The 16,616-nt window shown below is 33.4% G+C and overlaps 2 protein-coding genes across 3 annotated transcripts in view; one reads left to right on the forward strand and one right to left on the reverse strand.

Annotated features, from left to right (window-relative positions):
* LOC117113288 (probable ATP-dependent RNA helicase DHX40) overlaps positions 1-16,616 on the forward strand; it is a 47,041-nt gene that overhangs the window by 24,250 nt on the left and 6,175 nt on the right. The gene's annotated exons all lie outside the window — the stretch shown is intronic.
* Positions 3,006-16,284, reverse strand: LOC117113289. 2 transcript variants are annotated; one of them, XM_033256591.1, is made up of 4 exons: positions 14,778-16,284; positions 13,267-13,824; positions 12,917-12,963; positions 3,006-4,271 (listed from the first exon to the last, which is right to left on the reverse strand). In XM_033256591.1, the coding sequence occupies exons 2-4, from the start codon at positions 13,378-13,380 to the stop codon at positions 3,896-3,898; spliced, it is 537 nt and encodes a 178-aa protein (XP_033112482.1). In that variant the 5' UTR covers positions 13,381-13,824; positions 14,778-16,284; the 3' UTR covers positions 3,006-3,895. The 2 variants fall into 2 exon arrangements, with proteins under 2 accessions (XP_033112482.1, XP_033112483.1); XM_033256592.1 differs by lacking the exons at positions 12,917-12,963; positions 13,267-13,824; positions 14,778-16,284 and adding an exon at positions 8,736-8,927.

The following is a 16,616-nucleotide window of genomic DNA, read 5'->3' on the forward strand; positions in this document are numbered from 1 at the left end:
TCTGGTTAATCCACCTGTACTCTTCAGAGAACGCATTAGAGTCTGCTCATATGCGTTTGCCATGACCCTGTACGATCAGCTTCGATAAGCTTGCGAGCAACCCCGAGCATTTTCTGGTAGTTAAGCCACAGTTTGCTTGTTTTTGACCTATTAGATAATTCACACATTTTAGAATTTAGAGCATCGACGATCTTGTTAAGGCAGTTTGATTTCAATAATGTGTCTAAATCAATTTCGTTGGCTTCCGTTTGGGTGTACTGTCTCTCAAGTTCTTGTACCAAGTTTTCAAAACATTGGTCATCTTCAATTATTTTTGAAGTAATCTGATGCGTTAGGCATTGGCTGACCAAAAAGATGTCCACGAAACGAGCGTTGTACAGCCTTTCCACTCATCATGTGTACAACTGCATTTTCACCGTCTTTTAGGCCACTTCCATTCATAGTGTTCCTATAGCCCCCAACAAATTCATAAATGTGTGGAAGCTTCCAAGTAACAACACAACATCTTGTATTGGACTATTGGTAGGAACCTCTGGTATGATCTCGGACGCTTTCCAGAAGAGCGGTTGGTCAAAGGTGACCACGGGCGGGGCATTATTCTTGGATGCAAGCGTGCAAATATATTCAAGTGTAGAAAATATACACGTTTTGTCACCAGGGTACATATTAATCATTGGAAGAAAGACTACTGATGATTGTCCAGGATGATCAAACTCCTTGTGTAGTACATGTATCATTCCCTGCCAATGAGGTACTGGTTGCTTAAAGCTAAAGGACACTTCCCACAGTATATCAGTGTTGTGACCAACATCATTAAAGCTGGTGGCAGTGGTTGGAATACTATGCTACGTCGTGTGTGATTTCCAAAACGGTACTCAAAGATGTCCACTTTTGATTAGTCAATAACATTTAGTTCAGAAAGTTTCCGTCTGAAAATTTTCTGATATATTTTTTTGTCAGGGCTGCAATCATTCCCATGCCATGGAATGTACCCTTTCCATCTAATTACAGGTACGCTTTCACCATTAAAGGAATGACCTGTACAAAACACGAGCTCCTGTAGACCAAACCCAGTACTGTTACGATTTTAATCGTACGGGAAATATCCTCAAGAATGAGTCCTAAGTTTAGGCCTAGCCCAGGCCTAGCTTAAACCTGCTTTTGGGTCTGCTCTACAGCCTAAATAGAAAAGTATATTATTCTGTATTAACAAAACAATAAGCCTTCTGTATTCAGTATTCAAAGATTTTTGTAAAATAAATCAACATTTTATAAGTTAAAATTGATTTTAAAACCTTACCGTGGAGGTTGCCATTTCTGTTGTGCTGCTATGATGATCAAGGCAAAGCTAGATACTGATTGGCTAAGAGTTTGATCTGTTTTACTCTTGAGTGGGCATGCATTAATTTCCCTTGTTTATTAAAAGCAGATTTGACCGTGATCCTTTCTCTTTTTTTTAAATTAAAAGGATTTTATATTATATTAACTTAATTTATGCATATCACCTAAAAAAATAAACTTGCATTTAATAAAAATAACACTACGTCATTTTGGACATAATGACGTCATTTTGTATGTTATGATGTCACTTAAAACGCTTCAGACACCTTCAAGACATATGCACTTAGCAAAATATGCAATATTTTTAGTAATATTTACATTCAAAATGGTAGATTATTGTTGAATTGCACATTTATGAGTAGATTTTACTCATTTTTACACATTTGGCGGCCATCTTTGTTTTACCTCATATTTTGAACCTTTCCGGTGGTCCGATTTTTGCCAACTTTTGATATGTTATTCCCCACATGTCATTGTACAAAAAACCATCATAAAAGGTTTTCTTGCAATTTTTTTGGGGTAAGTGCATTTTTCTTCATATTTTGACTCTACTAATAATACAGTATAGTATAATGATTTGATGAGAATAGAGCATAACCATTAAATTAATTAATAATACTGTTAGTAAATCATTCGTTTATACAACATTTATAAACAACTAAGTATATATGAAATGAGATGCATTAACGTCTCCGCAACGTACACCCATCGAAGGCTATATTATGTTACTGTATCTGTACATGTCAACTTCGCCACAGCTATTCGCTGAACAACAATTCTGGACAGGCGGTAACCCACCCCGCGGCTCCACAAAAGAACCGAGTTATTCGGGCGCGCCGGTACCACAAAAAAAACTGTCACGTTTAAGCAAAGATAAGACCATTGTTGTACGCGCACATTTATGTTGCCTAGGGGAGAATTCTACTCCACTGTAGGCGTTCACCTCTGCCTTACTTTACCGGTACATCCTAATACTCGTTGGAATTCCTTTGCTTACAATCAAATTTTACATGTGTGAGAAAAACTTAATTTCCCACGAGCGTGAGAAAAAGAGACAGGTCCATCGCCTCCGAATTAGAGTTTGATAAAACTTAATATATACTCAACTAACATGAAAGTAGTACAGCATATATGTTTTATAATCAGTCGTAAAATCGCCGATATTTTACTGTTAAGCTATATGTTGTGTCCTTGAAAGTTGGAAAATTTGACCTTGAATGTCCTGGAATTGTCCTGGAAATTTGCTTGTTTAAAAACGTACGTACGAACCCTGGCATACTTATTCTTTTAAATATCATCGGAGGAGGGAGGACAAAAAAATAAAAATTAAGTTTTCTTTTCTTATTTAGCAAATAGTTTTGCCAAAAACATCCAGTGGTGAAGAAAATAAAAATAAAATTTTTGTGGTGAATGTAAAATGGGATGGTTAAATGCTTCAAATTTATATAATTAGGAAGAAATATACATATCTTAACTTTGGAGATTTCAAGGCAGCGGAAGGTGTAATAAATACAGTTTAAAGTAGAACTTTTTTTTGTGAAATGTTTTTTGTGGCTACGGATGCGCTAATTGGCCAAAAATTAAATTTTAATTATATTCGAAATCATCAATATTTGTGTTCGGCAGGTTTGCTAAACAAGGTATAAAAAAATTCTCGCCTAATGCTGACTGTCAGTGAAACTGCTTGGATGTAAACATTCATTGTTTTTTCAAAAAGAATGTTTACAGTATTTCAAATGACAATTTGTAAATAATAAAAATGTTTATTTAAGATGAGAATGAGTGTAAAATGAAGTAAGTATTGAATTTGGAAGACAAAACAAAACTAAATGACAACAAGTGCACCTCATAATTTATTATTACAGAAGCAGGAAGCCCATCAACCATAAGAACCAAATACATAAAGAACTGAAATCAAATGCTAAAAAAAATATTTACCCTTAAGTCCGATTTAGTGAAATTACTATACTGATAATAATCATAATAATATTAATACAGTAATAATAATAGAAATAATAGTAATAATAATAACAGTGTAGCAGCTATAATGCAACATCTGTCTAGCATGCTGTTTCATAGCACAGTGACTCTTGATGGGAAAGCAGGTTTTATTATTTATGCTTATTTGCAAAAATAAATAGTTTAATTTTAAGGGAATAATACTTAATAGCCTCTCCTAAACAGTGGCATGTCTAGGGGTGCACAGGGGAAGCAGGCCCTCCCCAATAAAAGATAACAAAGTGGAAGCTGTTTTGAGTCAACTATTTCACACAATCTTTGGAAAATAAACATTGACCTCATTTACAGAAAAATATGAACCTATATAGGAAGATCTTCACATATCTTGGAAGAAACATGACTATAATCTTCACATGTTACTGTTCAAATGTGTACTGTGATATATTGAAAATGAAGATCTTGATTTAAATATATGCATGATATTACTCCAAACAAACTAATATCTATTGACAAAGGATGATTGAGATATATAATCAGCTGTATGCATTTGTAAGGAGCTTCAGTCTGGTTCAACATTGGCCAGCACACTTCTGCCTTAATGATTATTTGCTCTTTCTATTGCCAAGTTCAGATCGGTCTTGAACTCCTCGTAAGTGTGGCATCCATGATTGAGCATCAGGTGAACAGAAGTTGAATCTTCATCACTTCTGTGTGCATATGCTTGAGCATTATGGGAGCCTAATAAGATCATCTTCACACCAAGCAATGTGGGTTGTCCACCAAGTAAAACGTTGAACTTTTGAAGCTTGTGCTCTGTACTTATCTCCTCAATGTAGAATTTTATCAAGAATTGTTTCGTCCTATCATTGGAGAATCTCCACATTTTAATCCCGTGTATCTTCCTTTCAAGCAGTGTGACAGTTTGCACCTCTGGTGTGTTTATAAGAATCGGTGGAGAACAAACATTTCTCCTGAAAAAGGGAAAGATATAAATTGTGTTTAGGCTAAATTTATTGAATAAAGTAACAAATTATTGACATGTAAGCTTACATATTAATATTTATGTAAAATGAAACACTGGTAGCACTTTATTGACTAACTGTATTTATTCACACAAGCTTTCGCCAGCAGTCTATGCTGGCTTCATGAGGTGCAGTGAAGTGGTACAGTGAAAAGCGAAATACAGTATATATAGAAAGCTATTCTATTTTCTATAAACAAAGAAGGGTCACACCTTTAACAATAGAGATCAGAATCAGAACATAATTAAAACAATAAGTGGATAACCCACGGAATGAATGGCCAAATCAAAGTACTCCGAATAAGTATAAACAATTGCAACATGAATGGTGAAGCAAAAGGCCTATAATGCAATCACGACCAATGAATGGTACTACAGAACAGAGTAATTAAAGTAGATCAGGTAAATTCAAAATAAATGAATGCATTAAAGTCACAACGATAAGTATAACAAGACTATGAAATCCAAGAAAATGGGCTATGAAAGCCAAGAAAATGTGAATATAAATAAATGGGGAAGTATACATAATATAATATGAGTTTAAGATGTGAAAAGTAACCATAATTCTTAAGACCAGATTTTATACAGTCAAATTTCTTAATGAATCATTGTTTTACTGCCAATCGGTCAAATTTGTTTTTAAACTTACGTTGAAATATACTGTACAGTTCATTATTATTTCGCGGCCCTATATTTTTGCGATTTTACAATTTGAAATATTTTGCGTCCTTTTATTTTTCGTGATTTTACGATTTCCCATCATTTTTTATACCATTATGTTTTTTTAGCCTATATTATAGCTAGAGCTCCCGATTTAGGTGGGTTTTTCAGATTTTTTTAGCAATCTCCTACGCTCTGGATTTTTAGACTAGCTTAGGCAGGCCTACTTCAGCTACTCCAGTTTGCCTGTGTGGAGGCTTGACCAAGGTTTTTTAAGTGACATTATTGTTAAAAAATGTTGCAGAAAATGTAGGCCTAACATTGATATGTTTTATATAAAGATTGTAATAGTTAATTATCAACTAATGGGACATATTTGTATGCTGCAATGTTGTGATTTTTATTCCACCTTAAGGTAGGCCTAGGCATAGGCTCATCTAAGAAAATAGATCACCACTGGTACCACTACACTGGCTGTGATGTACTGGCCTAGCCAAGACAGCTTATTAATATGAAATTAGTCATTTTCTTTTCCGTTTGTATTCTTGGTTTATTATCTCCTTGTGATCGTCGGAATTAAAGTTCAGTTGCATAAATGTTCTACAACATTCAAGTCTAAGTTTATTCTTTACTGAGTCGACCCACGACAGTCGACCCACGACACTAACACCTCCTGTTGGCAACCGTTAGCCATGCATGAAATAAAGTAAATGTTAATTTACCAAGTGTCTTCAACTCTACCATATTAGATGACCACAGTTTCTATGGCTTCAATGAAGACAAACTGCTACCAAATACAATCATGGCATCATCAACTCCTAGTATAATTCCTCAGCCTGGAAATCAAAATGTGTTGGCGACCATTAGCGATGCATGAAATAAAGTAAATGTTAATTTACCAAGTGTCTTCAACTCTACCATATTAGATGACCACAGTTTCTATGGCTTCAATGAAGACAAACTGCTACCAAATACAATTATGGCATCATCAACTCCTAGTATAATTCCTCAGCCTGGAAATCCCAGAATGGCAGATGACTCTAATATCCAAACCCCATCTGATATCTCTACTACTAGCAACGACGAACTCAATAAACTCAAATCAAGAATTAGTAGCCTTAAACTAACTGTAGGGTTCTTATCTTGTTAATGAAACTGGACAGTGTAAACACATCTGTTAAAACACAAGAACCAGCTGATTACAAAGTTGAAAAAGAAATGACTATTGTTGAGCAAAAACTTCCTGATGAAATAACTATCGTTGAATCTACTGATATAGATGAATGTATTGTGCATCACCCTTCAATATCCACTAAAAACCAATTTAAAGTCCTTGAAGACAACAATGTTGCACCGCACGTTTCAAACTTAACTGAAGTTTCAGAGAATGAAAGCATAAGTGTTAGTAGAAACCATAATAATAACTTGCTTATCGGTGATTCTATGATAAAACATGTCTCAAGTCCTTGAATCTGTCAAATCCACTGACTTACCAAATGTAAGCAATGTTATAGTACACATCGGAACAAATGACTGCAGCAGAGAAGATTTTGATACTGATAATTTGAGAAATGATTTCAACAATCTGACATCCTATCTAAATTCAAAGATATCTGGCGAAGTATATGTTTCAAGCATTTGCCCTCGCCTTGATGACTCGCTCATAAGCCAAAGAGTCCAATTGATCAATAATATGTTGAAATTAATGTATGGGAAAAATTTCATTAACAACTGTGCCAAATTCTCAAACAGCTATTGTGTGGACCCATCAAACTTTATAACACATAGACTTCATCTAAACAAAAAATCAAGCAAAACCAGATTCATCCAGCTACTGCTACTTCTGCGGTAAAAGTGGACACACAAAATCGGTTTGTCGACATGGAAAACCTGTAACTTGCTGATGGTGCAATCAAGAGGGACACAAATCAAAACTATGTGGTTACTACAACTTTTGCTGAAAACCAGGTGAAGATGAGAATGCCGACAAAGAACCAGCAACGTTATTTAAGAACATCTCTGGGTCTGTTAATAAATCCACCAGAAAATTATCTGATCAAAGTATATTAAGAAATAAGAACATTGAAACTGGTGACCATATAAATGAATTCTCCAACAAAGGGCTTAACATTTTAGGTCTAAAAATTGTTTCTTTAACAGCTAAATTTGATGAAGTTAAACACTACTTAATAACCAAATTGATGTCATGACCCTGAATGAAACCAGGTTAGATTGGTTTATTAAGGATGATGGTTTAACTATAGACAACTATGACATATTTAGAAATGACCAAAATCGTAATGGAGGTGGGGTTGCACATTTTTGACAAATTTGAAAAATTCCATGAGAACATTGAATGCTCAACAAAGAAATTATAATAATAGGAGACACAAACTGCGATCAACTAAATTCTAATCCTAGTGTGTACTGAAGTAGGCTAATTAAGAATCTTATTGTAAACCCTAACCTCGTTTTTTTAGTATTAATCCTCTTTATGTTTTAAGTATTCAGTAGTTTTTTTAGTCAATTTTTGTTAGTTAAAAGGACAAATGCTACCTTACTTCATTGTAGCTTTGTCATAATTTTGATTTAAATCAAGTCTGTTGTAAGTTTGTTAGACTTTTTATTTTTTATTTTTTTGTACTTGATAGTTTATGGTGCTGTTATTATACAATTGACTTTGTCAATGTGCATTTTTGATTTTAATCTAGTTTAATAAGTTTTATACAATTGTACCTCACAGCCTTTTGTAAGAACACCCAGTGGGTGAAAGTGTCTCATGAATAAATAAAGATTATTATTATTATTATTATAAAGTCACCACAGGAGCTCCCCCCTAGATAGATGGAGCAATCTAATGAGTTATAAAATCTTTATTTTCTTTTTTAAAAAAAACAAAAAACAATACTACTACTTCTGCCCAATTAGTTTCTTAGGTGCAATCATAATCAACAAACTTTTTTGGCCAATGAACACGTCACGTTCGAGTTTGTCGCAACTGCGGTGTTACTGGCAACTTCGTTTTTGGAAAGTTTGGTGGTTTGTTATTACTGTCCAACTTGGTCGACGTTTGTTTAACACCGACTTCGGGTACAATACAACTATCAATGTCTTTGTCGAGGTAAGCAAATTTAATTCGATCAAGACTAACTTTGTCCTCTTTTCCAGCAACGAAAGAACATAATACTTGTTAGTTCTGCGTAATACCTTGAAAGGCCCCGTATAAGGGGACTCGTTTTGAGCCTTTAAGATAAGAAGTTGTACGAACACGCTTAGTGCCTAGCAACTTAACTAAGGAATCAAACAATGCAGACTCAAACCGGCGACCACGATCAGGAGTAATCGTTGAAGGTGCCCCGAACATTGATATCCAACTTCATACAAAAGCCTTGGCAACCGTTACTGCCGTGATGTAGGAATTGGAATGGCTTCTGGCCATCTGGTAAAGCGATCAATGCAAGTATTAGTAGATAAGTATTACCATCTGCTGGTGGAAGTGGCCCAACTAAGTCAATGTGTACATGATTGAACCTGATATCTGGAGTTGTAAAAGTACCCAGCGGTGTTACTGTGTGACGATAAACTTTGGTCTTCTGACATCTCACACAACATTTGGCCCACACACGAACATCGCTATTCATTCCAGGCCACACACAACGAGCACTAATTAATACGAATACCTGGATGATGAATATGTCGAAAATGTCTAATTGCCAGATACGTAGCTAATAATTCACGACCAAAGGTACTGTACCTGGATTCAGAATGATTCATTCGTCTAGAAAAGAATGCAATTAGACACCACATATCCGCAACCTTCTGTTGAAGCACTCCACCAACACCATAATTTGAAGCATCAACCATGAGACACAAAGCAGCATGAGGATGAGGATGTTCAAGAAAGTCGCTTCAGCTAATGCAACTTTGATTGCATTGAATGCCTCAACTGCTTCAGAATCCAATTCAATTGACTTCTTTGGCTTACCTGTGAGAAGATCAGTTAAGGAATGAATCAAACAGCATTCTCAAAAACTCGAACATGCCAAAAGGTGTAGTGATAGCTGTTTTCGGAATGTCTCCAGGATCAACAGGTATCTGATGATAGGCTCTAATTTTGAAAATATCTATCTTTGAAAATACCTTTTTCCCATGAAGTGTAGCGGTCATGAAACTATTGAATATCCTGACCCAGTAAATGCAGATGGAACAGTACCAACTGTGCGTAGACGTCCCCTACCAGATATAGAGAAACCAAAACAAAATATCACAGAATGTAAGTTAGGATAGTCATGAGTACAATACAATACAATACAAATCTTTCTTTATTCTGAATGGCTCTTTCAATACAATAAAGTACTGGTCTCCCAAGAGGTCCAGATTTATAGGAACATTACAAGAAAATAAAAGAAAGGTAAAAATTAGTAAGTAAAACTATGTACAATAGAAATTATAAAAGATTTTTAAATTCAATTAGACTAAGCAACTTAAAATTTGTGCGAATATGTACAGGAAGATTATTCCACAAGATTGATGTTCTGTACTTAAAATTTCTCTTTCCATGAATATTGTTCCATGCTGGAATATTTAGAGTATTGGTTGATTGGCTTCTTGTATTTTTTGTGTGAAAAGTGTCCATAAATTTGAAAAGATTTTTCATATGATTGAAAAACGGTAACTGTAGACCTACAGGATTTGGTATACAGGAGTTTGTGCTGAAGTTTGTTACCACTTGTATTGTAAACTTGAATATTATTAAGAAAAGTAAATGAAGAGAATGTTGGCAGCATGTGCAATATAAAAAAAAAAACAATTGTAAAAATAAAGAATAACAATTTTAATAGATGCATAACATTTAGAACATTATTACAACTATTACTAAATTAATTATATAGCAATATATTTGAAATATAAAATTATATTACTTGTTTATCAATCTTTAGTTTTTATTTATATTGCTGTATGTATTATTAAAAGGTTGCTGATACATTAAAGGTTAATAAATCCTTTTATCCTCTGTTTGAAAAACCTTTTCACAAGATATGAAATACTTTGTATGCTATGGCCTTTCCAAATACAAAAAGGTCTATATAAGATGTGTATACTGTATGTTTAATTCCTTATGTACATTCTGGGCCGCCAGTTACGAGCGTGAAGCGCGAGAAAGATTGTATGAAGGCGCAAACAATTTTTTGATGGGGCCCTGTCAATCTGGAGGAGCCCATTATTAGGGGACCCATGACATTATTGAGGGCCCATGATAGTAATTATTTTTTTAAAATATATGGGGAAAAAATGCTACCTGCAATTTTTATGGGCCCTGGTAAACTAGGGCCCTGGGGATCTTTTCCTCCTCTCTTGGTGACCCTGTGTAGATTCAAGCTATTTGTGTTGAATTTAAATAAAAGATGTATGTTAGAATATACAAAGCCATGTTGATTGGTGGATGGATGGATGGATTGGGTTAGTTAGTCCCTTTATATTTTAGTCTCAGATCAATGTACAGTCAATATGACTCGATAGCAGTATTTACAGTAGATAACTTTAGAAAAGAAATAATACTGTACACTACATGAAATGCACTGGTTTAATGCCTTTTTGTTTTGATTGTAATTCTGCTACATAACGTTTTTCAACCACCGCGTGCTGAATGGTACAACAATGTTACAATTTTAATGCTGCATACGCAGTTTACAAAAAAAAAAAAAAAAACAGATTTATATAATTAATATGACTGGTTCTTCTGATTGTGTACATTTCTAAAATGTCCAGTGAGAAACATTGAATCTTATATAGTGATTATTTTAATTTTCATATGGCCTGGATGGTATAAGAATTAGTCAAAATATCATTGACAGATTTAGATAGCCTCCTGACTAGGCCGGTTACGGTATCACTACCTGCTGTAGGCCTCCCTAGGATACGCCTCCCTAGGCCTATTTGTACTCGAACCTGGGAGGGAGAAGCCAGATTGTGGACTTCAAGAACGGGAAGGCGTGAAATCCATGTTGAACCAGGTATTGCCTAAAATAATTAATATAAATGTAGTTTCCTAATTTTTAAGTCGAAACCTTCCTGTGACCTTACCCCGATTTGCAAGATCAAGAAGAATCAATGAGATTTTATGCTGAAATCTCGATATGAAACCATGGAGATGAATAAGACTTCCGCATCAATCGCCAGTAATTTCCATCAACTTTTAATAATAATAATAATAATATTTATTCAGCAGAGTAAAAAGTATACTTACAATATTCTTGCCAGGAGTAAGTAATAGGCATAAGCCCGAACTGTAAGCTGCTCTTACTCCATCATCAAAAACAAATACAATGACAATACAATTTAAATATATACAAAAAAGTAAATTCAAAATAAATTGATTTAACTAAAACAAAATGAAAAACAGAGATAATTAATAGTTATTATTAGTATTAATATTTTGAGATCAAGTGTTTTGTGAGCTGGGCTTTACAGTCCGAAATGGACGTGCATTGTTTAATTTCATTAGGAAGTTGTTCCCATAATCTAGGAAAAATAATAAAAGATGAATTTAAAAATGTATTAGTCTTGGCTTTCCAATGTATTAATCGCCCTTCACACCTTTCACTTGATCTCACAAGATTATTAAACGACAATGGACATTGTTCATGCATTATTTTAAAACCTAACGTTAGTCGATATACTTTAAAAATATCCTCAATGCTTAAAATATTCAAAATCCTTAATCTATATAAATATGACGTGTCCCAATTTCCTTCCTTTCTGTACATAATTATTCTAGTTGCCTTTTTTTGTACCTTTTCTAGTCTATAAATATTTGAAATTTCAGTAGGTGCCCACATGCAGCAACAGTACGTCATAACCGGTAATATTAAAGTTTTATCAAGATTGAGCATAGCCATCCAAGACATTGCCTTACTACATCTTGAAACAAAACCAAGAAGTCTGCTTGCCTTATTACTAACATAATTCAAATTAGAATGACATGATAACTTATTGTTAATATAAACACCAAGTAGTTTAAATTCATGGACTCTTTCAGTTGTTCCAAAATTTATACTATAGTCCCATATAAGAGGCTCTTTACACCTAGATAAACTCATAGTTGCACATTTAGATGCATTTAGCGGCAGTTTGTTAACAATAGACCATTCAACAATCCTATTTAAATCACTCCGAAGCCTAATACAGTCGTCTATTCCATAATTTAATTATATGAATGTATACTTGCAAATAGTAATTTAGACCTCTTTTTAAGACACTTTCTGATACATTTTTATGATTCGGCAGAAACTTAAAACAGATATTGTCCGGAATACCTAACAACCACTCTTTGCCCGCGACCGCACAACCAGCCATGTTTTCTTCTACAAAATGATGTTGTTTGTGGGACCTTAGCAACAATATCCAAGGGGCGGGGCTTAGCGGAAAGGTCTAATGGATACACATCGGGAATAGTAACATTATTTAAAGTGTGGTAGTCCCCACAGGGCCTCCAATCCCCGGACGTACCTTTAGGAACCATGTGCAATGGTAATGACCAGCAGCTATCTGATGGACGAATTAATCCCAATTGTGACATATGATCAAACTCAGCTTTAGCAATCCTTAACTTTTCAGGATAAAGTCGCCGAGGCCTGGCTGAAACTGGTGGACCCCTGGTATTAATTTGGTGCGTCACACTATGTTTAACAATAACGTCCTTAAAACACGTTGATCAATAATCGACTGGTAACAACATATTTATAAGTGAATAAATGCTGTACATAAAACTTGATAAATTTGCCTCAGGCGCCTATAGATTTTGTGCTCAAGATGCTTATATTGGCTATATCAGCATACAATATAGTAAGATTGGATCTTTTGAAGGTCTTTATGTACATTTTCTTATTGTTTTTGAATGTGCATATTATTTTATATTATTTGTGTGTGACTTACATGAAGTTGTCTTCCATTTCTTTATTCAATTGCTGCCACGTAGCTTGCTATACAAATAGAAAGAATCAATGAGTTATATCAATTGTAATAATCAATTAAATTGTAAGAAACTCAATGATTATCTGTGATGTTATCGTAAGAGTTTTTTTTTTTGCAAACCTGGGCATCATTGATCATGAAATCAACAATTGACAATGTCTATTCTTTCTGGGTTACTGATGCAGCACAAAAAGATAATAATATGATGGAAATTTTGTATTTCCACTTGACGAACTTAGTCGACTTATCAATATGAACAACCAATCAGTCAATACCTTTTATTAATTTTTAATATATTAGTGTATAATTACCGTTTTCTTTTGTGAAGATGCTCCTGGATTGTTGCAGTATATTGCTAATGCGAAACTGACGCTAAGGTGTCGCCTATACGTCATATGTAACCCGTATGTTTTAGCGATGCACATTCATAAAATTGATTAAACACGGTGAATTCCAGTTTCGTAGAGCAAGGCTTGAAGATTGAAATATAATATTTTGTGTGCAGTTTATAAGGTTTTTGGTAAACTAAAAACTATTTTTCTTGCACATTGGCCAGAATCACATGATCTTCATACAAGTTCAAGAGGTCAAGTATATTTACATTTTTTTTTTGGGATAACCCAAACATTCACCAAAATCAATGAAACCAGTTGAGTCATCAATATGCACAATCAATTAGTTAATATTTTGTTATTTTAGAATATATTATTTCTTCCTTTCTTAAGATGCTATAAATATCTTCGACCAATCTTCAAAATTCCCGTCAGTATAGTGGTATTGCGCAGGCGTGTGACTGATGGAGGCATTACGTCATTTTTAATAATGGTATAATCTTGCTGTATGGTGAATCCCAATTTTGTAATTTGGGCCTGAAAAATAGAACAGTAAAACCAAAAACAATTTTTCATGCACTGTGTTCAGGAACACATGACCTTCAAACTGAGTCAAGAGGTCAATGTTTTCAGATAATCTAAATAAATTCTACCAACAATAATACAGTAGAACTCCTAGCAGAAATCCTTGGGACCAAAAAAAGTATCACCTTAATAGGGGCGTCCCCTGTAAAATAGGTACTCCTATTCAGGGGACACTAACTAAAAATATGAAATTGTCCACTTAATAGGAGTTTTTGGCATGTTTTCATACAATGATGACATAGATTCTTTATAATTTCATTTTAATTGACCTAAGTAAGTTACAGTTGAATTATAACTAATTTATAACAGTAATTTGCAATGCACAAACAATTCATTTATAATAAAGTCAACAGAAATGTAATTAAATCAACAAAAGTTGTATACTGTAAGTTAAAAATATTTGTTTGTGATTTTAATAGAAATGTAGTGACCAAATATTTTTTTTAAATATAGAACTTTCTACTGAACGTACAAGATGGAATAGCAGGAAAACAGAGTAACAACTTAAAAATAAGGGTGCAGGCTGTATGGTATAGATTAAAAATCCTAAGGGTGCAGCCTAAATTTTACCCTGGCTGCGCCCCTGAATGCCCATCAATATGGTCAAAATTGACAAAATTGTGTATTTTTCTATGAATGTTCATTCTAGATATTCAGAGGATACAATATTCTGTTTTTGATGTTAAGTTTATTGCTCAAACAAAGGTGTCAAAATATAAATCTATTATAGTCGTTTTGATACAATAAAAAAAATGAGTGTATTTTGAGTTTTTACAAAGCCTCTAAAAATTCTGAATAGCCTTTGTGATCTTAGTAAATTAGCAGTTGCATCTTAGTGTTAACCAATAATAAAAGTTCAAATATTTTTACAGTTTACAGTTGCATAACTACTAGCCATTACTTACTTATGTGGTGGCTTGTTGAACTAGGACTTTGTCTACCACAGATCTTCATCATTGTCTGTCCTGTGCAGCTATTGTTACATTGACATGTCTAGGTTGTTCCACTGGCAGACTTCCCTCATCCATGTCCGCCTAGGTCTTCCTCGTGGTCTCCTCCCTCTGACTTTTTCTTCCAAGATATTTCTTTTAATATTATTGGCTCTGATTATGTGCCCAAGGTACTGACATTTCCGTTTCTTAATATTTCCAAGGAGTGTGCACTTCTCATCTACAAGTTGTAGTACTTCATTGTTAGTTTTGTGCTGTCAGTACGAAATACGGGTCATTTTTCTGTAAGCCCACATTTCGAAGGCTTCAATTTTATGTTCCAGCTTTTTATACAGTGTCCATGTTTCCATAAAGGTGGATAGAACATAGCATAGCATTAAATGTTTGCATGTTTTGGAGAGTCTTCTGCTGGCCAGCGCATCAATCATTTTCAGAAATGTATTTCTTGCTATTGCGATTCTTGTCTTCACTTCTACTTCACATCTCCCATCTTCAGATATCATCTGACCAAGATACTGAAACTTAAGTACTTGTTCCAGAATCACTCTGTCTACTTTGATAACTTTTTTGTTGTAGTTATCTGTCTGACACTTGCCATTGTAGGTTGCATAATGTTTTTTTATGCGTAATTTAGTTTATTGGGTAATCCATTGTATCCTATATGATTTCTCTTACAAATTACAATATTAAATTCAATACCGTACAGTTTCACCACCAATAATTTTAAATTAGACATTAGACTACTTTAAAATATCATTTACATAACTTGTGTCAAAGTTCACTTTGAGCCTACCTCATTCTAAAAACTTAAGAATCCTGTGCTTTAAAAAGCCTCTGAGTCAGCTGAGCATTACATTTTTTATGCGTTAACTGACTGGCACTTTGCTCCATTTTGTTGTGTTTTATATGTTCTTGAATTAAAATATAGATAAATTGATAATCATATTTCAAAATTTGTTTAAATTTGTCTTAATCTACTTCCCAAAAGGAAAGCCTTTGTATGCTAATAAAACAAATCCCCCTGGCTTTGTATTGATTAGCTGGTTACCATATCAACTTGTACACTAATCAATTTGTGTGTATATTAATCAATTTCTTCTTGTATTATTTCTTTTCAAAAGAAGTACAGCTATATTGTTTATGAAATGCACAAAGGCAGTAAAATATTCAACATTCTGTTCTAATGCTGACTTGTATCAAAACCAACTTGGTGTACTATATTACTATATATATTACAAGTTGTTCCCTTTATGATTTTTTTGTGTTTATTATTATTGTAATAAAATAATATGCGCTAAGTCGGACTCAAGGTGGATATCTTTTGTGTTATTTTTGTCCTTAACTTTGTTTTTTAAATTTTTCTCTAATTTATTCATTGTCCAAGTTCTTCGTAAGGTAGGTTTTAGTAACATAATAATAATAATAATAATAATTATTATTATTATTATTATTATTATTATTATTATTATTATTATTATTTATTATTATTATTATTTATTATTATTATTGTTATTGTTATTAATAATAATAATACAGTAATAATAATATGCGCTAAGTCGGATTTAAGGGGAATATCTTTTGTGTTATTTTTGCCTTAACATCCTTTTTTAATTGTTTTCTAATTTCTCCATTGTCTAATTTCCCCTTAAGGTAGGTTTTAGTAACATAATAATAATAATAATAATAATAATAATAATAATAATTTTAATAATAATAATAGTAATAATTATAATAATAATAATAATAATAATAATAATATTAATAATAATAATAATAATGATGGATTAAAAGTAT

The sequence above is a fragment of the Anneissia japonica genome, unplaced genomic scaffold (genome assembly GCF_011630105.1).
Source record: "Anneissia japonica isolate Jap-2015-1 unplaced genomic scaffold, ASM1163010v1 scaffold4024_len430915_cov183, whole genome shotgun sequence".
Classification (NCBI taxonomy): Eukaryota; Metazoa; Echinodermata; class Crinoidea; order Comatulida; family Comatulidae; genus Anneissia; species Anneissia japonica.